General features: G+C 48.0%; 1 protein-coding gene across 1 annotated transcript in view; it reads right to left on the reverse strand.

The window, feature by feature from the left end:
- SLC22A16 (solute carrier family 22 member 16) overlaps positions 1–1,950 on the reverse strand; it is a 33,506-nt gene extending 31,556 nt beyond the window's left edge. Inside the window, exon 1 of the mRNA XM_063151003.1 lies at positions 1,862–1,950. Coding sequence (XP_063007073.1) covers positions 1,862–1,911 — 50 coding nt within the window. The 5' untranslated portion in view covers positions 1,912–1,950. The remainder of the gene's footprint in view (positions 1–1,861) is intronic.
- Positions 1,951–24,170: the final 22,220 nt, after the last annotated feature.

Raw genomic sequence — 24,170 nt, forward strand, 5'->3', positions numbered from 1 at the left:
AGTCATGCTTGGATTGCCCAGAATCTGACTGTGTCAAATCTACAGAATCTATATATAGTGCATAGGTTATATGGGCCTTATGGGAAATGCCTGACCTGAAGAAATGAACCACTGATTATCTCTTAGTGCCAGGATGCTGCAAACTGAGAAGAACTAACTCTATGGTTACAGTTATGAACAACTTTTTCATATGAAATAAGATCATTTATCTAGCACTATCAAGTATTGATAATGTTCTCAAGTAGGAAAACTACTCCAGTAATTAAAAATAACTACTTTTGTGTTATTTCAGTATTCAGCATCAAGTGCTTGCTTTCTACAAAGAGCACAAAATAGAGAAACAACAGCAGCAGCAAAATCAACTGATTGCTAGTATTTCTCTCCTAGTTCACACAGAACAAGGCATTTTTGTTGCTGACCCACCATTGATAACAAATGAGATTTGTTCTGATACACATGCCTGTAACTCACAACCTAGTCAAATATCTAATTTAAGCACAGGTGCCACTTTAACAAGAAAATGTCTTTCCATCCCAACTATCTGAAGAGGCTATTGATACCCACCATTACTGCTTGCACATGATATTAAGAGCCTCTCCTGCTGCAGTTCAAGCACTTCAACCATTACAAGGAGCTCCCAGGCTTTTCCAAAATGCTGCTCCTGCCTGCCCCTGAGAGAAGACCAGCACTGTGGATTAGGCTGGCTCACTGGTCACCGAGTTAGAGAGCACAACACTGCCCTTCAGCAGCCTGAACTCACAGCCAGATTGTGACACGTGGGTCTATTCCAGCCATCTGCTCCGAGGAGGAGCGTGTGCCTGCAAACCCCATGATGATCAGCTCAGCACGGACGTGCAGGAGAGAGCTCACTGTGAGGATGTGCACCCATTAGCCTTAATATTCATATCCTCTAAAACTCAATTTCCTTGCCTAACATTTCTTCTCCATTACCCACTATAACCAGTCTCAGATGCCAGCCTCGCCTCCAGAGCTACAGAAGCATAAACAGACACACACATGCCATGTCTGGGTATCCATCCAACAAACCCAGGGCCTCTGTACACACAGACACACCCCAGAGCCACAGTGCACATCAAAGGAAGCTCGCCACGGGGCACACATCATTCACCACACAGGTAAACCCTTGCTGATAAGGATATATGCACGTACTCCATATGCCTGTAACACAGACAACAAACCCAGCCTCAATGAAAAACACATCACCTCCTGCACTCAACAGCCCTGTGCCTCTAAGCAGACACAGCCTGAGTGTCACGCAGCGCTCCCCTGCATACTGCTTGTGCCCTTCTGTCACCCCTGAAGTGCGCAGGCTGTTCCACACCCTGGGGCTGCGCGTGGGTGTGTCTGTCTGTGCCTGTGTGTGCTCACACGCGCAAGAAATGTGTGAGTTTCAGGTGTCTAAGAGTGCATGGCCCTGACGGGGCGGCCGCACGCACGTGGTGCCAGCAGCCCAGCGACGCCATGTGGGGTGTGCGGGATCGCTGCTGTGCGAGCGCGGCACACGCGGGGATGGACGCGAGCGAGCGCACGCTGGAGCGCTGCGTGGATGGAAAAGCGCACGGAGGGGCGCCGAGCGCTGCAGACACAAGCAGCAGCGCCTGCCAGGTCCGCCTCAGTTCACACAGCGCGGTGCCGTGTGTCACTCTCTGCGCGCTGTGACAGTCCCCGCGCGTGTGTCGCTGTGTCCGAGCGAGCGCCCCGCAGGCTGCGCGATGCCGGGAGCGCACGGACGGACAGGCGGGGCTGTCTGTCCCTGGGGCAGCTGTGACACCCGCCCAGCGCGGGCAGCATCACTCCCCGCACGGGATGTGCGGCTGTGACAGCCCGGGGCACCCCGTACCTGCGGAAGTGTCCCAGCGAGTCGAAGAGCCGCTCGGAGCTGAGAGCCATGGCGGGGCGGCTGCGAGCCGGGAGCCTCGGCGCCGCTGTCCCGGCCGTGCGGGGAACAGGCACTGTCCCGTCCCGTCCCGTCCCGCCCGCCCCCGGGCCCGGGCCCCGCCCGCCGCCAGGAGAATGGGCGGGAATGATGGGCGGGAATAACGGGCGCGCGCAGCGGCCCCCGCTCCCCGCGGGAACCGGGAGCCGGGGCCGGGAGCGGGAGCCGGGAGCGGGACCGGGCAGCGGGACCCGGAGCCGGGAGCAGGACCGGGACCCGGAGCCGGCAGCGGGAGCCGGGAACAGGACCGGGCAGCGGGACCCGGGAGCAGGACCGGGAGCCGGCAGCGGGAGCTGCCTCGGCGGCCCTGCGCGCCCCGGGCTGGCTCCTCTCCAGTCACAGCCCCCATAGCTTTGGATCCCGGGCTCCCGGTTCAGCCTCCCGCACTGACCGAGCGCCTCAGCCCGCTCTCGTATTTAATGCAAAACGAAATTAAAGGAGGCAGTGATGTGCTTACATCCTCCTGTTACAATCTAATAATCCAATATATTTAGGCTGTAGTGTATTTCACGTGGACGTTTTGAATTAAAGGAGGGTAAAACTATTTTTATTTCACAGAGCAATATCTGAATTATTTTTAGCAGCCTTACAGTCTGCACCGCTATTTGGATACATCACCTTCCTCCCCTGCCCCCAAAGTTTTAAATCAATGTAAAATAGAATTATAATTTAATAAAAGCAAAATATAAAACATATCCCATATCTACTTGACTGTCATTAGTTCTCAAATTTGTAATGAAGCCTCAATCACATTTGGACTTCGTTTTCTGCCTTGCCCATAGTAGGCCAAGATAATCACTTTGGATTTGTTTAAGGATTAGCAAAGTGAGTTGCAACAGACCTTTGTAATTAGCTTAGCAGAGGGTTTTGTTGGAACAAATACACTTTAGCAGCACAGTCACTCTGGGCTCTGATAATTTGGCAAAATACAGGGGAAAAAATCCTAAAATTGTTGCAGGTGCAGCTCTCATATTTAAGGCTTTTCTTCCCTAGAGATCTTCATTTCCCTGCTGAGATAGATAGAAGTTGCAAGATTTCCCTGCTCAGAGAAAGGCAGTGGACCAGATGCCCTCCAAAGTCCCCTTCCAACCTAAGTTGTTTTATGACTCTGTGATGAAAGACACATTTTCCAGCAGATTGCACTATCTCTTTCTGGGCTGCTCTATTGAAAAAACACAGAAGACCGAAACCAAATCAAAACAAATGGGCAAAAAAACCCAAGTAAATTCAACCTTATTACTTGTGTACTTCATTTATTAGGAAGCACAGGAAAAGCTGAGAGGTAAATCCCTGTTAAATTCCAGAAAGTCAGCCTTCTGTCTCCAAAACCTTGTGCTGTCACACCGAGGCTCTTCTGCTTTGCAAGGAAATGTGCCTTTAAGAGGCTCTGGCACCAAGCAAGCACCACAACTGTTCCTCTGCACAGAGCAGATGTTGGGGCTTCAGGGTGACAATCTGTTCCAATAGACCTGGAAAGAGCAGATGTTTGTCAGGCTCTTTGACTCTGAGTGACTCCTGACCACACCAGCAAAATGAGCAAATAGCATGTTACACAACCAGGAACCTGAATGATGAGTTCAGCAGAGGATTGATCCTTACAGCTGGGGAGTTGTGAGACCACTCGCTCATCCACCAGCTCTGAAGGCTTTGCTGCTTCTGACAAAGCTCCCCATGTGTCTCTGTGCATCTGCAAAGGACGTTTTTAACACTGAGTCTAGACTTTATTGCAGTTCCTTTCTTAGGATACGTAAGCTAGAAAGCCCAAGGATAGATCTGTTTTCTTTCAGTATGAATTTTTGAATTGCTTCAGTTTTACCTTAAAAATACCAGCATTAAATTTAATCATCCTGGGGTTTTGGGAGTTTTTGGGGTTTTTTTTTTTGGTTTATTTTTGGGGTTTTTTTCCTGCAGAATGTTTTTCGGGTTTAAAATGGTATGTGCTTGAATGCAGCACAGGTACTTTAACAAGGAGTTTCTTTCTTCAAAGAGCCACACTAGCCAAATAATTATTTGCATAAACAAACACCAATGAATAGTAAACATTCTGATTAAATATTGCATTGCTGGTCATGTGCCTGGTTTTAGTGTCCTGCTTCCTACAAGTAAATTAATCAAGTTTTCAGTAGCTTTATGGTGGGTAGGGAATATCTAATGTAAAAGTCAAGCACGAGAGAAAACCTAATCCCTTTCAGCACCATTTTTAAGCCCAAAAAATCCATAAATAGTTTTTTTTCTCTTTGCAACCACTTGTAGGCATTCTTGTACACATTTCTATGCTTGTCTCTGATAATATCATTACTTTACTGCCTATACAGAGTAAAGGAAAGAAATTTGCATGTACTCCTGTAAAATTTAATATCAAACTCCCACATGCCTGCATTTCTAAGAGTTATTAATGTAATATCTTTAATGTCTGCTCTCTTAAACTTGTGGTGCTCAGAGATTTGCCTTGTTTCATTCAAGCCTGTGAAGATGCATAACATGGTTTGAGCTTGCCTTTTCTCCTATCCTGCTATGCCAATCCTACATGAAGCAGTAACTGTGCATTTAGTCCCCATCATTCCTGACTGGGATGTTTTTCACCAGGCACCTGGAGACAGTCATAGCACTGTTCTCACACAATACACAGCTCTCTTCCCAAAGGATTGTGCTCCACGATAAACTCTTGTGCAACAGAAAATGCATCAAAGAAGGCATGATAGAGTTCTGTAATTAAAATGTGTCAAGGTGAGGCCATCCACATCTAAACTCTACTTACTGAAGAATTTTAGGGATTTTATTAGGGATTTTTATGGAAGAAACAGAAGCAAGGCTGTGATCTCTTTCCTAGAATGTCTTCAGGTGGGAGCACCAAGGGTGTTCACAACAGACAAACACTCTTCAGGGTATTCCAGAAGTTTAAAATGTTGGGGTTTTAATCCTGCAAGGGGAATGCGCAATGGCTCATGACAAGAAAATTTGTGTCAACCTCATTTCTGGCACTCACAAGCAGGCTGTTGTTCAACAGAGACATCTAATACTGCACAGTCCTTGAGGAAGGAGTGAACTTTACAATGTGTAACAGGAGATGAGACAGCTTACAAAATAATCTCCTTCAGTCTGACATTCCCACTAGGAAAAATCCAGCACCTACTAGTGAGGGCTGTTCATGGTCTCCCCTTTTTTAAGTCGAGTAAGAGTGTCACCAATACATGAGAGATGTTAGAGGGACGTGCCTGTGACGTGGTTCTGATACACCCATGTGTGTACACAGAGCTTCCCATTGCAGCTGAACCCAAAACACCAAAGTGGTGGGGATGGCAGATAACTGGTGGTGTTGCCAACACAGTTCCATGGACACAGATAATGACTTCTTAAACAAAGCCAATCCTGACCCATCTGTTTCCCCACTTCCAATGGCAAGGTTTGTAGACCAGAGATGAGGAGCAGTGCAGGAACTGCAAGAAACAAGAAACACAGTGGATCTACCCACTGCCTACTCTCCCCAGGCTTTCAGGCAGACTCATCCATGAGCGCTCTTTTGACATCTGCTTTTATCACACTGGTGAAAAAAACCCTTACTGAAATCAACCACGACACATCTTGAATGCAACCTCTCACTTCCTGTTTTGAAGTTAGAAATTTCTGTTCCCTTGCAGGAAAAAACCTTCAGGACCCATGGCAAATGTATTTATCAATGAAAACACAGCTTCTAGAGAGTAAGCCCAAAACAAGCTTTACTTGCATAAATGTGTGTCAGCCATTGAATTCTGGTGTTGAAAACCACTTGCAAAAATCTTGTCTTTATAAAAGGTTAGGCAGTGGTGCAGAAGTTATTTTTATCTGCTAGAAAGTAAACTAAGGCGCTATGAGCCATTTACTTTGGCAGTTTGGAAGTCTTGCAATGACACTGCAGTAGCTTGTTCATCCTTTTACATTTAACAGACTTACAAACATGGTTAGCAGTGTAGCAAGCAGGCTGATAAAGCAGATTAGCACAGGTACCCACTTAAGCAAAAACTTTTGAGATTCTTCTGAGCTACAAGAAGGGAAATTGGCAATTCCCTGATTTCTCAGGAGTCCAAGCACTGTCTCATCAGTCTGGAAGAACCAGAGCTGTAGCAAGGTTGATGGGAGAGTGGTTTGTTGGCAGCTGCTGCAAATATGCTCAATATACCTTGTTTTCCTCCCTGCTGCTGCTCAGAGCAGGCCAGGCAGGCACGAAGCAGTGGCAGCAGCCCAAAGGCATTCACTATAGCTTTGGCTATATTTTTTCTTCCACTGTGTCCTGGACAGAACTCTGGTATAATCATGAGAGGCACCCCTAGAGAACTCACTCAGGATTTGCATTCAGTGCAATAAAGGCCCAGACAGGATTTTGAAAGCCCAGAGAGTGTCTCCTAGCTGTACTGTGGACACCAACAAGGATACACCCAACCGTGGTCCTTCAGTGTGCGCCTCTTCAGCTTCACATTTTCAAAAGCTCTCCCTCCAGAGTGTGCTTTTGTATTTAGTTACTGCAGCCATGCAGATGTTGAATGGATATGAACAGAGTGTTTCATCATGGAAACTTTCTTTACTGGTTCAATATGAATAAACACCTCCCTTGAATAATCCTAAAATCATACAGAAATTCAGAAAAGCAAGTTGAATGTTCAGAAAAGCAATGAAATCTTTACAGGTCTTTACTCCATCTCAAGTCTCTGGGGTAACAGAAGCCTGTTAGTCTGTAAGGAAGATGACAATGAGAATTTATCTGAATATTGTTTCAGTTTTGGACTACATCTACAGGATATACACATGGAGTTTGGCTTTTAGGGAAAGTAGAAGCTAAACTCCATGATAACTTCACAACAGAGCTCTTCAGGAATGTCATATGAAAGACAGAGAAATCGAATAGGTATCATAAAAAGAAATTTTAGCAAAAGTTTAAAGAGAAATTCTGAAGAGGGTGCTGTAATTAAACAAAACACAGCACACTCAATATCCCACCTTTGATTTTTACTGAATTATTAGGAAAGAGGGCAGATCTGGATTAGGAATTAGGAAGAAATCCTTTCCTGTGAGGGTGGTGAGGCGCTGGAGCAGGTTGCCCAGAGAAGCTGTGGATGTCCCATCATCCCTGGCAGTGTTCAAGGCCAGGTTGGATGGGGCTCTGAGCAGCCTGGGACAGTGGAGGGTCTAGTGGAAGTGCTGTCCAGAGCAGGGGGAGTGGAACTGGATGGTCTTTAAGCTTCCTTCCAACCCAAACCATTCTATGATTCCATCATTATTCCTGTGTTACCAGTGATCCCGCAGAGCCCCAGAGAGCACACCAGCACACACAGGCTCAGTGGCAAACATTCTACCAGTTCTGTCTGCTCTAAGGTTTTCACCACAACTTCCTGGACACTGATGTGACCATAAAGTGACAATGTGGCCTTGTGAGCTCCCTAGAGACCTCCTAAAACAGCAGCACTGGCTGCTACAGCAGTGTTAGCAGGGCCACCAAATTATTCTTTGCCAGTCTGTATTTAGTTGGGGAACTGAGAAGCCTCTTTAGAATATGTATCCTTTAGAATACTCTGCATTTTATAGTGGTTGTATTTGGATCTTTAGCACCTTTCCTACCAAAATATATAGATAAGAAAATGCTTTCAAAGAGGGTGAAGGGAACTCACAGTTCAATTTTGTAATCTTGTTAGAAGGAAAACAAAGAAGTGACTAGAATTTATGCTGCATTAGAACCCAAATAAGGAAAAAATACAATAACCAAATGGCTCTAAACACTAGCAGAAGCAGAGCTAATATAAACTAGAAGCTGAAGGTTTAAGCCAGATTCATTAAGCAAGAAAACAAGGTCCATGGCCATAGCAGGTGTTGTAAATAATTACTGAAACCATCAACCAAAGGAACTGATGGATTCTCCACTCCTTGAAATTTTCTAAACATCATCAAATTAGATGTTTTTCTCTTCCATGGATAGACATCTGTTTGCTATATAGAGATATTCTCATATACATAAATATTTATCAAATGAGTTATATAATAAACCAAGTTGAAAGTCTGTAGCTTTCATTATGCAAATGATCAGACATGCAAGAAGTGCCTTCTAACTACTTACAAATATATTCAGTGAGAAAACTGATGAGGTGAAATTTTTGTAGCAGCTGCTTAGTAAAACCACGCTGGCAATTACTGAATTCCTTTCACTGCTGCCATGCCAATGCTTGGAGCTCTTTTTGAAAACTGGACTTTCTTTGGGACCTCAAGGAAAAGCATTGTGGCTCCTTAACAGTGCAGAAAAAACAGCAGCACACCGTGTTAGCTTAAGCTCTTTAGCATGATCAACCAAGGACACAGAACTGACAGAGTTAGGAGAAGTGACTGAGGATGATACCAGTACCAGGTGTCTGCTCTGTGCCCTCAGCAAATATATGGTCTGTGAAACAGCCTGGATGAGGTTCAGATTTCATATTATTTGGCCCTCTCTCTGTTGGCAGGAACATGGGCTGGAGCTGAGTGCCAGCAGTATCTTAAACCCCTGCATTTGTACTCCCAGATCCTGCCTGCTGGTGGGCTCAGCAAGGAGGAAGTGGCAGCAGAGATTTCAGAGCAGGGAGGACGCCAAGAACAAGCACCTCAGGGATCTGGAATGCATCCTGTGTGTACTGTACACTGCAAAATAACACCCTAGCTACTACAGCAGATCATGTGTCAACAGGAGCTACTTGTTTTCTAATGCAATATGACTTTAACATATGGTAAAGAGTAATGAAGAGTAACTGAAATTTTTGAGAAAAAGTACTTCCTTAGAGCAAGAAAAGTACCAAAAACAAGAGACACATTTTGTGTGTGTCTCACAAAAATCAGATGGAGGCTATGTGTGGATGTGCAGCCAGATGTTGTCAGATACTCTCACCAAAAATTCTACTTTGAAGTCAAAAATTTTAGACAACTTTGTCAACAGATTAAAAAACTATTGCCACACACAGTTATAGAAGCACAATTGTTCTGCATACCATCTAGGGACATGAAATGCCATGGGTGAATTTGCATTCATTGGGCTGCTTGCATTTAGGCTATGAAGAGTCAAAGAAAAAGGAGGCTGACTTTCCAAAGACACATGCAAGCATCCCTCACTCAGAAAACCCAATCTCAGGCTGATGTTGGCTACATAAACACTTAAAGGTTTGAATATTGCTGCAAAGCTGAGCCAGGTGAAATCCACAAATGGCTAGAAAGCAAATTCAAGCTCTAATTTTACAACCCCTTGATGAAGCACAGCCTCATAGGAAACCTTGTGCCAAGTCCTGTGGCCACATCCACTGTTTCTTAAGAGTGATGGAAAAGCCACTCTCATGGAGCAATACACAAGATGGGTTTTTCCATGCAAAAGTAGAACAAGGGAAACAGAAGAAGGTGAAGATAATGCCAAAGCCAAGCGGCCCAGATGGATAACACTGCAGCAAGGACCTTCCAGGAGAAGCCCTACCAAGAGATGGTCTTGTCTGTCCTTGAAGGCACGCCACCACTCCTTGACAACAGAAGCAAGAAAAATTACATTGTTTGTAAATTCATTTGCGCAAATTTTGGCTATTATGCACTTAACTGTAACTGATTTCCTGTACAAGGCAATTTATATCTGGGTAGAGAATCCCACAACAGATGTCATTTCACACTCTGTAGCACACACACCCTGCTCCAAAAAGCCTTTGCATTTCCTGTGCCTCCCCTCACTTAAAGGAGCTACCAACAACCACTGCTAGCTTAACCTGATACAGCTGAAGCTGTCCTTCCTTTTCAATTCTGGAACTGGCATGTGTGACTGTTCCAGATTTGCAGGGTCCTGTGTTCTTTAGACAAATATGAAAGTACAAATGAACTTTGCTGACATGCTAGAGAAGCCAATATCCTACCCAAGCATTTCAGCTGCTTTGCTTTCACTTTGATACACTCAGGTCTTCAATCTCACAGTGAAAATTACCTGGACCGCACCAATTTTATTTTTTCCAGTTACTTTAGTCCCAGCTGACCCAGTTTATTCCTTTACTGGGTTTCTGATGCCTGCTATATGCTGTAAGACCACAGTGAGGCAGGTATGCTCAGCAATTCCTGCCAAGCCTTTGGGATTAACAGTTTGTTTAGTATTCCTCCTACACCCTGTCACGCTGGCCTGGGTGAGATTTCAGGCAGAAAGCAGTGATTATTCAGGATGCTGCTCCTGTTCCTTTTGAATTTGTTTGGCTGCCTCGAGAAGGACTGAACCAAGACTGCACAGGCTCAAGGACTTCCAGTCCTCCGAAGGCAATTATTTTAAGGTACTAAATATTGTTTCTGTTCAAAACAAATCACAGAGGATACACTGTGATGTGACAATAATGACCTTTGGAAAACTCAGCTGAGTTTTCCAAAGGGCATTATTGAAATGCACTTGATTTTAATACCAAATCAAACGGCTCAGTGTTCTGACAGCTCAAAACTCAGCAACTCAGGAAACTAAAGGAGTGATTTTGTGTGCTTACTATGCATCATTTGCTTCTCTAAGATTCCCCAATATACACACAAAAATCATCCCAGGACAGTTACTCCTAACATAAACTTGGCTAGATGGAAAAATTGGGTCCACCATCCTACAACACTACTTCAATTCAGATGGAAAAAACAGGGAAAGAGTTGTGAAATAGGGACAGGGAAAGAAGTAAAATAGTGAGGCTCTGCATTTTCTTCCATTTGTTTGAGAAACATCAAGCCATGATTAATTTAAAGCATACATGAAGAAGATAGAGGGGACCAAAAAAAAAAAGGAAAATTTGTGGCTTTGGATGTGTTACCAAAGTTCTTGTTCCAGCAAGCTGGATCTCTTCCTTGGCAAAGAGAAATGAGCTGAAATTTTTTTTTTCATTAGAATTTGCCAATTCAGTGATGTTGATATATCTTGTGGAAAGGCTATGACTTTGGCAAAGTTTCAGAGGAGCCCACACTTGTCCTAAGCAGTCACTCAGCACCATTCCCTGGCTGCCCAGGACTCATCAGCCAGCAACACAAGTTGCTCTATTTTCAACTTCTCAGGAGCCCACAGGCCCACCATTTCCAGTGTGTGAGACTTGCTGCTTTCTCCACTGCCAAGGTTGCAAGTCCCTTCCACAGAAAATCTGATATATTGGAGTTTTGCAGCTTGGTGGAACAAGACCAGAATTTTCAGATGCCTTGTGACGGTGTCAGAGGAGGCTCCCAGCCTGACAAACTCCTGACCCAGCAGTTGCTCCATTGGCAACAGGCACAGGAGTGAGCAACAGGCATTGCTGTGGCACATAGCAAGTGCCAAGAATGGTAGATTGAAGAGAGAGAAACAGCAGTGATGGATGGACAGAGAGGCTCACCCTGAACAGCGTTTCCTTGAAATGTGGAGGTGTTTCTCACAGCTTTACTGTGGCTTTTTGCAAATGGGGAGGGGAGATGATGGTGCTTAAAGAGAATTTATAATGTCCTCAGCAAGAAAAAGCATAAAACAACTATGGGGTAGCTCTTAATACCTCTTATCTCTGACTGCCTTTTAACTGGCAATCAGAAGCAAAATCAAGATTTAGTGGACAATGATGGTATCTATCCAAGAAGTCCAGCAGATCCATCTGCTGGGTGCTGCTGGTAGTAGGAATTCCTTTAAGGAATATTCAACACAACAGGTCCAAGCAGCTTGGGAAGAAGAGACACGTCCTGTGCACCTTTACTGACAAGAGACACAGAGGTATGCGCAGACGGTTTCTATCCCACTGTCTCAGCAGAGACTGTGTCCATGCTAAACCCTGGATGCTGGCAGCAGCAGCAACACAAAACTCAGCCCCAGCTTCCAATCCCATCCAGAAAGCAGGGAATGAATGACCATGTAGGGAATAAAGCTGTGTACATCGTACTGTGACTTCCAGGGTGGTTGCCACCTCAACACTTTGCTCCCCGTGTGGACCAAAGGCAAGGTTTTGCCAGCAGAACAAGTCACTCGAGTATCTTGAGGAAACAGAGCAAGAGCTGCTCCTGCTGAAGGAGATCCCCCATGAAATCCTTGGGTGTTCTCCTCTCAGTTTCCCAGCTACCTTCTGATACCCCTTCACTCTGTTTTCTCCCATCATCTCCCTTTCTCTTCTGCTCCATCTCCCTCACATCCTGAAGGAGCTGTTGGGCACTGGCCAAAGACCAGCTAGGACTTGTGAGCAGCTCTCAGAGGAAGCTATCCCAGGTGGGTGATGCATGCTGCTGGTGGTCAGCTCCATGGTCTCCACTCTCTGACAGGTGCAGCTCAGAGCCGCTGCCTGTACACCACCGCCTCTCACTGGCTGCAGTGGATGGAACTCCATGGCTAAGAGCAAAGATCCTGTTCCTAGCAGTGTTCCCTCTGTGCTCACCCATGCCTTCACCTGCATGGGCTGTGGGCCCTCGTGCCTCTGCTGAGGAGCACAAAACAAGCCGTGGCTGTGCTCTCCTCCGCTATTCAGACAAGGACAGCAGCAAGGCTGTGAGCTGTGAAACACCCCCACTGACAGCAGGAGGTGACCCCCACCTCCTCCCTGTCCCCTGGGTCATCACAACTTGCAACATGCCTGGATGACCTCAACAACCTGTCAACACATTTGAATCAGAGCAGCAAATAGCATCTTCCTGCCTTCACACACCCCTGCTCTGGGTTCATGGGTTACTTTGCTGCAAAGGGCATAGCAAAACCAGGATCTTTTCTGCTCATGACACCTGGCTTTGACAGCCTGGAAGATGTCCAGCTGGCTGGAGCCCTTCACAGCCCAGGGACTTGAGCCCATATCCTGTGGGGCCTGGCTCTCTCCTGGGGCAGCCTAGTTCATGGGCTCACCCTCAATTCTCATTTCCAGGCAGTGAAGCCACGACTGCTTCAGCCCATCATTTATCACACAAACCCAGGGAAAACAGTGCCATGAGCACCAACCTTTCCTGCACACAGGACCAATACTGGCACTGCCACAGCAAGGGGAAATGAGGGATTACCTGCCAGGCTTCAGCTGCTCTAACACAACCGAGGAGGCTGTGACCACCTTCCCTGTCCTTGGAGCAGGAATCTCTGCATCATCTCACACCTGTACCTGGCAAAGGCACCATTGCCTTCCAAAATCTGCCGTGATGCTCCCAGCTGCCAGTAGATGGTGATGCTTTATCTCCATCCGACATGCGTGCACTGCAGTCAGGGAGGCAGCACCACAGACGCTTTGAGAAGAGATTAAAAAATAAAAATAAATGCAAAAGTCAGGCTACAGACAACCTTCTGCTTGTGCAGATGCTGATCTTTACAGTCCATCTAATATCCCAAACCTCACTTGGGAACCCTGGCTGGATTTACAGAGCTGAAAACACGGCAAGTTCAGCTATGGCACTCGTTTCCTAGTGTGATCCTTTGTATGCACCTGAGTGGGCACATGAGAGGAGCACTGAAGGCAGAGCTCTTTATCGAATCTGCATGGTCTGGGCACCAGTGAGATGAAGAAAATGTATTTATCTCTGAAAATGCAAATAACATCCTCCTCATCTCTTACAAAGCAAAATCCTGGAGGTGTTTAGTAATCACTTTCTCTCGAAAAGCTCCCTTTATTTAACAGAGTTCTCTTCCCACTGGTGATGAAAAATAGCGTAAATCACTGATCTGCAGAGTCCTCTGTGGAAAATCTGCTCTCATGCTTCCATCTCTTCACAAATTGCCTTCACAGCCACATTTGTGCAAGAACTGACCGACCATAAAGAAAAAATAGAACAGATCTGGCTGAAGGCTGCTTGAAATTGAAATGGCAATATTTTTGTCATTCCTGATTTATTCACATATCATTTACTTCGGGGCAAGACTGATGTGGTTGTGAGGGATGCGGTCCTAAGCACAGGCAAAGGGTGGCAGGATAAGAAAGCCCTGCCTAACACAGAGCTGCATGGCCAGCCTGACGCGTCACAGGCACACTGGGAATAACTGACAAAATATGGACCGCAGCAGATCTTTCCCTTTTATTGCTCCAATTACAGGCCTGATCTTCCTTTCTCAGAAGCTATGAGGGTTACACAGGTGATCATTTTGACTGTCCCAAAACCATTGCTAAAACACTCTCACCCATTTAGCTGTGAGCCGTTTTTTGGCTGTTCCCATCTCCATTGCCAGAATAAATTAGTTTGCAGTCTCATCAGCTCATCCTTGTTCAGCCTGGACCCACTCCATAGGTGTTCCAGGTTGTGGCATCAGTGCCACCAGGCTACACAGAATTCCACAGCTTGGGAATTGTCTGGCTCATGGCCAATGAAGGGCAACAGCAGACACCAAACTTCTGGACACCTCACAGTAGAGAGGGCAGGGTGCAACTCAAACTAAAGAGGCCGGGCTTGGTTCGGTAGTTTGCATGAAGCTTTAAGATTCTATAGGATCACAGACTGGATCAGGCTGGACTACAAAAGGTCCAATCCCCCTGCCCAAGTGAGGTTATCCTAGAGCACAAGGCACAGGATTGTGTCCAGGCAGTTCTTGAATATGAACATCATGAGGGAGACTCCACCAGCTCTCTGGGCAGCCTGTTCCAGTGCTCAGTCACCTGCACTGTGAAGAAGTTCTGGCTCATGTTCAGGTGGAACTTCCAGTGCATCAGTTTCTGTCCATTGCCTCTTGTCCTGTTGCTTGGCACCATCAGGAAGAGCCTGGCTTCATCTTCTTGGCATCCTCCTGCAGATACTGATGGACATTGATAAGGTCCTCTGTCAGTTATTTCTTCTCGAGGCTGAACAGGCCCAGCTCCCTCAGCCTTTCCTTGTAACAGAGATGCTCCAGAGCCCATATCATTCTTGTTACCTTCAGCTGGACCCACTCCAGGAGCTCCATACCTCTCTTGTCCTGAGGACACAGCACTCCAGATGTGGCCTCTATAGGGCTGAGCGGAGGGGCAGGATCTCCTCCCTCAACCTGCTGGCAATGCTTTTCCTAATGTACCCCCAGATGCCATTGGCCTTCTTGGCCACAAGGACACACTGCTGGCTCATGGGCAGCTTGTTGTCCACTGGGATCCCCAGGTCCTTCTCCTCAGAGCTGCTTTCCAGCAGGTCAGCCCCCAGCCTGTACTGGAGCATGGGGTTATTCCTCCCCAGGGCCAGGACCCCGCATTTGTCTTTGTTGAACTTTGCGCATCTCTCCAGCCTGCTGAGGTCCTGCTGAAGGGCTGCCCAGCACCCTGGGGTATCAGCCTCTCCAGATTTGTGCCATCAGTGAACTTCTGAGGAGGCATCTCCCCTTCATCCAAGCAGTGGATGGATTAGTTAAACAATACTGGGCTCAGTATTGATCCTTATGGGCACCACAAGTGACAGGCTTCCAACCAGACCCTGTGCCACTGATCACAACCCTCTGGGATCTGCTGTTCAGCCAGTTCTCAATCCTCCTCCCTGTCCACTCATCTAGGCCACACTTCCTGAGTTTGCCTGTTGTGAGAGACAGTATAAAAAAAATCCTTGCTGAAGCTGAGGTAGACCATATTCACGGCTCTGCCCTCATCCATCCAGGTAGTTGTCACATCACAAGAGGCATTCAAGTTGTTCAAGCAGGATTTACCTTTAGTGAACCATGTGGACTACTCCTGGTGACCTTCACATCATCCATATGGATAGAGGTGGATTCCAGAATGAGACTCTCCATCACCTTTCCAGGGACTGAGGTGAGGATAACAGGACTGCAGTCCCCTGGGTACTTGTTCTCACCCTTTTTGAAGACCAGGATGACATTTGCTTTCTCCTCAGGCTCCACTCTTGATTGCCACAGCCTTTCAGAGATGATCACAAATGGCCTCACTATGGTGGCCACCAGCTTTCTCAGCACTCATGCATGCATCCCATCAGTGCCCATGGACTTGTGTATGCCAATTTTTCCTAGGTGTTCTTTAACCCAACCCTCCTTGACCAATGGAAAGTCTTTCTTCCAACAGTCCTTTGCCTTGGTCTCCTGGGTCAGAGATTCCTGAGGGATGCTCTTGTCAGTGAAAATTGAGGCACAGAAGGCATTCAGCAGCTTCAGCTTTCCTCAGGTCCATGGATGTAATCTTACTTGCTACCCTGCTTCCTCCTCACCCAATTCCAAACTCCAAAGTATGACCCAACAACATTGTTGGCAACTGCTGATATGAGCCCATAATGTTATTATGAAATCAGGGATCTAAAATCAGTCCATTTTGCAGTCCATGTAGCCCAGCAAAATGGGCAAGCATCTGAGAAGAAACTGGCTTGAGTAAAATCCCCTCCTCAGCTGGCTTCCAACTTCCCTTCTGCACAGTTAGCAGCATGTTTCTCCCCTCAAAGCACAATTTTCAAACAACTAATTTGGACTCAAAATATCTTTCCCTCTCCCTTTAGGGTTTGAGAAGACAGAAACACAAATTAAAGAGGAACTGTTCAGATTTAGCAAGAGGCTGTAAGCATTTCACCCAATGAAGAGAATAAACACCAGCCAATAATTTTAGAATCCCATAAAACGAGGCAAAAGCCACCCAGGCAGACCTCAGAGAAAGACCTCCAAAATACATGTACAGAAATAGGACATAAAACAACAAAGAGCAGTCAGCTCCCAGAGGCTCCTGGCCAGAGCAGTAAGGATGAGTTTGTGCTGGCCAGGCCAGGAAGGAGGGAAAAGAGCAGCTGGGACTCTGAGGGTACCCTGGGAAGGAGCAATCCTGTCACCAGCCCCAGCCTGTGCATTTCTCACCTTCTGTGAAATGAAGCCCTAGTTTGAGCCTCTTCTATGTGGGGAATGGCTGACTGCAGCAGCTGGCAAATGGCTCTGGAGAGAGTAGTAAAAAGCATTGTTAAAATAAAAAAAAAAAAAAAAAGTGAGATCAACAGATACATTTGACAGAAAAATCACATCAGAAGCAGGTTATGGGGAAATGCCTGTGGTGAAATTGCAGCTTTGGGCTAAAGAGGCACCTGCTGTGCCCATGGTTAATTAATTGCCAGGGCATCAGAGGCTGCCAGAAACTCCTCACAGTGGCTGTGGCACATGGCCATGTTATGAGATGGACCTTGCCTGTGAGCAACCACCCCTCAGAGCATCCCTCCGAGCAGCTTGCTGGGGAACAAAACCCCTTTAAGCCATCTGGAGGGATTAACACTCCCAGCTAGCTTGGATCCTGCAGTTCTGGGACAGGTGGAGGTTCAACAGCCTGTGCTCAGGAGTCTTCAAACCTTCATGACCTTAAGCTGGTGGCCCTGAGTCAGCCACAGGAGGAGCTGCTCATAGGAGATGTTTTCCATGTAAAGGTTCCACAAGGTTTTCATATTTTCTGCACCCCTCCTTTACAAGATTTTGTCGTAGAGCTGGGCCAGCCAGGAGCTGGCAGCATCTCCTCCCAGCTCTGTACAAGGCTGTGAAGGAGAAATGTGAGTCCCCAGACCAGGCACTCAGACACAGACCAGCAGCATCCACTTCCCTGGAGGCACAGAGAGGTTGCACCTGCCAGGCAACAGCTCCTGCCTTCCCTTCATGCTGCCTCCCAGCCTGCCATCAGTGGCGGCTCTGTCCACCCCTTTTCCCACTCCCCAAGTCAGGTTCCATCCTCCCATCCCATGAGAGAGCTGCAGGGATTCCACTGCCCACAGCTCCATCCTTGTTTATCCCACTCCGCATCCCGCAGGCACCATGTCCTCACTGTCCCTGCCCAGACGGGACCAGCAGTGTGCAAGGGGTGAAAAGCCTGGGCCAGCACTGCTTGAGGATGCTCTGTCCCAGTGCAACATCAGAAGCAGCACCAGGCCTATGAATCCTTTGTCTTTCTCTCTCTCAGCACTAAAGTTTTTCCTTACTTCCATGCCACCCCTCTTATCTCTCAATTTTAGCCATGAGTGTCCTGTCCCCATTTGTAAAATATCCTCAGGAAGCTATGTGCCACAAGAACAGCTTCCATTCTGAGCCCCTGCCACATTCCAGGGATGCAGACAGCCCTAACTCTGTGGCATTTCAGCATCAGATTTATTATTAATTATTGGTGTCATTATTACACAGCACCTAGGAGCCCTGGCCGCCTAGCAAAACCCTGCACTGAATATTAAAATGCTAATTTCCCTCCGAGATGAGAACTTGCTGGTGTCTCTCTGCTCATTTGTTTGCAAATGCCGTTTTCCTGTCGAGGCTGTATTCCCAGCAGGCATGGCAAGGAAATGCTTGCATAAACAGCCCCTGTTTAAGAAACCTTGTATCTCACACATTCCTGCATTACAGCCCTAATCGGGATTACTGTGACACAATAAGAAAAACGTTTCATTTTGTCTGAGGCCTTTTAAAGATTTCATGGGGCCTTCAGAGTGCCTCGGTGCAGCAGTGGCATGAGGATAGATTGTGGGAGATGCGATTTCCTCCTGCAGAGCACGGTTTGGGTGGCTGTAAGGGGTTATATTAAGGCGCAGCTCATTTTTGTGCCCCTGTGTGAGCCCCCAGATGGTGTGCTGGTGTGTGACTGCTGCAGCTGTCCTGGCTTTGCCCTGGTGTTGGGTTCTGCCTGAGGAGCGGGTGGCAGCGCTGCCTCTTGGCAGTGCCGGCTGTCCCGGGCCAGGTGCCAGCACCCACCGAGCCCTCAGGAACCCTACACTGCTGCCAAAGGGCTCAGGCTGACACCCTGCTGGCACAGCACAGAAACCCCCCTGTTTTGGATTAGTAGGGTATGGCTAAAACACTAAAGACAGCTTGGTGGTGAGGGGCCTTGGGAAAAGCAGAGTACAAGGCTGCGGCTTGAAGCAAGAAATGCTGCTACTCCTTCCCACCCTGCACTGAATGGCTCCTCACATGCAGCTCTCTGAGGAAAATCTCCTGAGCATCACCTTCCATTCTCACTGAGGAAGTATCTCTTGAAAGCACCTGAATTCCCTTCTCCTCAGCTGAATGTTTTCCAGTAGTTGGTGCAGCATGGGAATTCATGCTACATTTTAAGGTAACTAAGCCAAGCATTCAGTTATATGGCAGAGGGAGCTACAGAATTTGGCAACACCAAATGCAAGTACAGCTGAATACAGCTCAGCTTAAAACAAACAAACCAATGAAACCGGGATCTCTCCCTGCAGGTATTTTTTGTGAGAGACTGCCACTATTATCCCTCTGCCATTGAGCAAGCCTGGCAGCCTTATCTCAGGTTGTGCAATACCCTGAAGATTTAGATCTCTTTCAACAGCTCCATACTGGGGGAATACAGACACACAGCCAGAAAGCAGCTTAGAGAGCAAGATGGACAGTTTGTATAGCCTTGCAGTGACAGTCACACACATGGCACCTGCCATTTCATTAAGCTTCTTTTTATAATCATGGTACCCATCCCATTTACAAATACCTGCCTTATATTTAGGGCCATGTGTCTGCCTTCAGGTGCTGATACAAAGTGATTGCAGTGGGGCTTGCTGCTCCTAGACAGGATTTCTACATAACCAGTAATAATCCCCTCCCCAGGTTAGGGATTCAATCATCTTTGCAAGTGTTTAAAAGTTTATTACAAAAAAGGCATAGCTAGCACACCTGAGTGAGGCAAGAGAGTGAAACAGAGTGGGAAAATTTTGTGGGTAAAAAAAAAAAATCAAAGCTAAGATGTAGCAAAAATCATTGCAGGTATTGGCTCCTGTAACTCTCAAGGCTAAAAGAAGTCACTGTCACATGAGCCAGAGGTGATTCCTGAAAATGCCTGTGTCCTGGCACCAGAACTGCTCCCAGCTTCATTTCTGAACTGCCCTCACATAGCTTTAATTCAGGAATGTTCAAAATGTACAAAAGGGTCGGAGCAGACTTACTGCCTGGTTTTGCACAGATGGATGTGCTGGAATGCCACAATTTCTCAGGAAAAAACCTGCCCAAAATCTGTCTCACACAACTGTCCCTGCTCACAGCGAGGGTCTGACACTACTCCAGCCTGCCCAGCCACAAAACTCAGCCCAATCTATTCCTAATGGATACAAAAAGAAAATGAGTAGGGAAATAAAAAAAAGAACCATGCCCAGGATGGGCAATGCAGAGCAGTTTATTCCAGCCCAGCTATTCACAGAGGGGAAGGAAGGGCAGAGACAAGGCAGGCTGAGCCATCAGCACTAAGAGCCCCCCTGGGCAGGTCCGTGCTCTCCTGCAGAAGCCCATCACATGCTGCCTGGGCTGCCCGGTGTCCTCACTGCCCGTGGGATTCACTGTCTGCAGGCAAGGGGCAGGGAGCTCAGAGCAGGGATCAGCTGCAGCAGCCCTTGGCATGAGGGCCAATCTGCTGCTCCTGCTGATGGTGCTAATGGTGCTTGACCCAGCAGGCTGGGTGGGCCCTCACCGTGCCTCTGCTCTGCACACTAACTCAGCCTCCAGCATTATCTGACAGCTCAGACATGAAGAAGGCAAAATACCCGTAGAGTAATCTGGAAAACAGGTTCCCTGTGCAAACAGCAAGGCTCAGGCAAAACAGTGCTTATCTCCATGGCAGAGATAGGGGAGGCCAGGCACTTGCTGTAAATCACAGCGTTGCCCTTTCTGCCCCAGGAGCATGTACACATCGTCTTTGCCTGCTTGCCTGGGCCCCAGACCACAGGAGCATTCTGGCATGTGAATAGATCCAGGCACTGCTACTCAGAGGCACAGAACTCCCAGCTGGCCACTCTGAACTCACCAACATCTGCCCCATTGTGTCACTGCAGTGCCCAGCTGCCTGCTCCCCCTTGCCTACACAGACCCCACTGCTCTGCCTGCCCCAGCCGGGCACTTCAGCAGCTCCTCCCTGCCTGCAGGGATCACCCTTGGCTGTGGCGCTGGTCCCAGCCTGGGCAGGTCCTTCTTCTCTTGTGGTCTTGCCCTGCTGACCCCACATCCAATGCTCCCCTGTGGCATCGCCCTCATCTCATCCTCCTGTGGGCCTGAAGGAAAGGTCCTGGTGATATCTGCTTTGGCAAGAGAGTGCCACAGCCCTGATCCAGCACAGCTCAGGGCTACAAAACTGCAGAGAACAGGCTGAGTCTGGGATGGGGGTCACTGCAGGCCCTGGTGGTGCTGGACAGAAGCTGGCATCACACAGAGAAGGTGCTGGCACCAGGATGTATGTGAATGCCAGGCAGGGGCAAATCAGGAATTTCAGGGCTCCTTTTTGAAGGTTTTACACCTCTGCAACCTGTCCAGAGCAATGGGGTTATGGAACTGTACTGGACAATAATGCAGTCTTCAGTCTCACCAGCTGGAACAACAGAGTGATGAACCCTCAGCCCTTGATCCTGTCAGAAATATTGTCTCTGGCCAGAGCAACACTATCTAACCACAGCAACTTTCGCTTTGCAGCAGTCTCCTGGGCTCTGTCCATCCCATGGGATTTGCCAGCAGATGGCAGGCAACCCCTGGCAGAGGTCCTCAGCAGCCAGTCACAGAAGTCTTGGCCAGCTGCTTTGGGCTACTGAACTCCTCAGTAGTACAACAGAATACAAGTACAGTACCTTTCTGAACAGCAGAAAGGTCTCCTCCTAGCTCTCTGGCCCCTTCCCAAGTTCTATATTTGAGGAAGAAGAGGCCCATTGTCAAACACTCCATGCCTACACCAAGGAGCAAACAGATACTGCGCCACAGACTACAGACTCGGGGCCCTGTACCTGCCCACCCTGGTCATTGCCCAGGACAAGGGCCAACACAAATCACTTTCACAAACCCATCATGACACCAGGGAGGGTCTCTGCTGGCACAGACTTTTGCCAAGCACAGCAAGCTGAAAATGGCAACAGCTGGGACAGGCATTTCTTTTTCAAGCCTCAAAAAGCTGTTAGCAAAATCAAAGCCAGGATGCAACAGCTTTGCCCTGAAAGCTCCCAGAGGAACCAGGGACAAGCCTGCTGTGAAAGGCCCTAGGAAAGGAGCTGGCTCAGAACTGTGTTCAAATTTTTTGTGGTTTATGTGTTAGAGAGTATTTAGCTAAAGGCTTGTAGAGAAATGTGAATTTCACATTTGACTGTGGGTGTCTTAAGAGGGGAAAACTCACCAAAAACCCCCTAACAAATACACAGCACCCTCTTCCTGACAAGCCACCCCTCCATTGGCAGGCCTGCAAGCCCCAGCTCTCCCAGGCTTATCAGAGCTGTGGCTCTGGTGGGACAGAGCTGGCCCTGTGGCCATTCCAGATCTGTGGGCTGCTGGGCTAGGCAGCAGGGCCTCATGGCTCTTCTCCTTCCTCCAGCTCGCACCACACTCTGACCAGCTGCCAAAGGCTGTCACACATTCCCTGTGCCTCATTCCTGCTCTGGCAGCCGGCATGGGCAAGGCCTGGGCACATCCTGAGGGGCTTCTCACTGCAGGTCTCCATTTGCAGGTGCACATGCAGCAGCTCAGAGGCCACATCTCTCAGTGGACACAGCAGACTGCTGGATTTTTGCCCTCCCATTGGCATCACCAGGAGCCAGCTGGAGTGCGAGGGGACTGCAGGGCACAGCACCCACTGGCCTGGCTGCCTCTGCCCTGTTCACACACACAGTTTGCAGCATGGTGTGCTCCCAGCGTGGTTGAAAGGCTGCTCTCCTCTCCAAGAACATCAGGAGCTATGGCACAGCCCTCACAGGGCCAGTGCTACCCCGTACCTCTCAACTTCCATACATGTTTTCCCAGGGCCTGCAGCAGCTGCTCCAAGCCAGGACAGCCATCACTCCTATGAGCAAAGCTAGATTTGGGTTTTGAGACAGTGACAGATCTACTGCCCAGATGCCTGGTTGTTGTCAACTTATTTCAAAAGTTCCATACCTTCTCAGTGATTTCTCATGGACAGCTCCTCACAGCACTGACCCCACCATCTTAACAGCACAGCCAACAAACTCCAACCCTCTTTCCAGTACAACCAACAAACTCCAACTCTCTCCTCACCCAGCTGACCCACTCTTTTGTGGCACTCAGCTTCTAATTGGACACAGCTGTGGCCTATTAAGGGCAGGCCTGTTCCTAATCTTTGGTGATTAGTACAGCTGCAACTCCTCAGGGGTGAGACTACCTTCTGCACTATTTTCTTACATTCTATCCCTCCACACCTGGTCCTGCTGCAGCCCCAGCACTGGGCAGCCCTACACCTTGTCTGCCTGTGATGGTCCTGTGCCCTCAGGCCAGTGGCTCAGAGAGATATCAGGCCCTTTCAGGGCTCTTATTCTGGGACCAATGCTCTTCAAACTCTTCATCAAGAACGTAGAAAATGGGGTGAAATTCATCATTGGCAAATTTGCAGATGACACAAAGTTGAGCACTGCAGTTGGCACAACAGAGGGAAGGGATGCCATCCAGAGGAACCTGGATAAACTGGAGATCTGGGAGTATGAGAACCTCATGAGGATCAACAAGGCCAGGTGCAAGGCACTGTAGGGTCAGGACAATCCCAGAGGTGAGTACAGACTGGAAGAAGAACAGAGATCAGCCCTTGGAGAAGGATTTGGGGTTCTCATTGATGAAAAGCTGGACATAAGCCAGCTGAGCACTTGCAGCCCAGAAAGCCAAACACATCCTGGGCTGCATCACAAGGTGTTGTCAGCAGGTCAAGGGAGGTGATTCTGTCCCTCTGCTCTCTCAGTCCCCACCTGGAGCGCTGCATTCAGCTTGGGTTTCCAGCACAAGATGTGAGCCTGTTAGAGGGAGCCCAGAGGAGGCCATGAAGATGATCAGAGGGATGGAGCACCTCTCCTGCCCAGACAGGCTGAGTGAGCTGGGATTGCTCAGCCTGGAGAAAAGAAGGCCACAGGGAGACTTCCTTGTGGCCTTCCAGTACCTTAAGAGGGCTTACAAAAAGAAGGCGGAGAGACCTTATGTGGGCAGATAGCGATAGAACAAGGGCCAATAGTTTTAAACTGAAAGAGGCCAGGTCTAGATTAGATATAAGGAAGAACTCCTCAGTGTGAGGGTAGTGAGGCACTGAAACATTGCCCAGAGATTTGTGGCTGTCCCATCCCTGAAAGTGTTCAAGGTCAGGTTGGACAGGTACTTGAGCAACCTGATCTAGTGGAAGGTGTCCAGGGTGAACTGGTTGATCTTTAAGGTCCCTTCCAAAACAAACCATTCTATGATTCTGCAGGTTGGTGGTGACAGTAGCACTACTGAGGTCCAACAGCAGTGACTGCTATAGGCTTATGCTGCCCAGCTACAAAGCAAAGAGAGAAAGCACACTGGTGTTCCAAGAATCCAGTAGAGGAGTCAAAAAAGGGGTCCTGATCCCTCACTGGAGAGCCTTGTGTAAAAAACAAGCAGTGAGAAACTCCTGTGGAATGGCATTTG

This window comes from Melospiza melodia, chromosome 3 (genome assembly GCF_035770615.1).
Source record: "Melospiza melodia melodia isolate bMelMel2 chromosome 3, bMelMel2.pri, whole genome shotgun sequence".
Classification (NCBI taxonomy): domain Eukaryota; kingdom Metazoa; phylum Chordata; class Aves; order Passeriformes; family Passerellidae; genus Melospiza; species Melospiza melodia.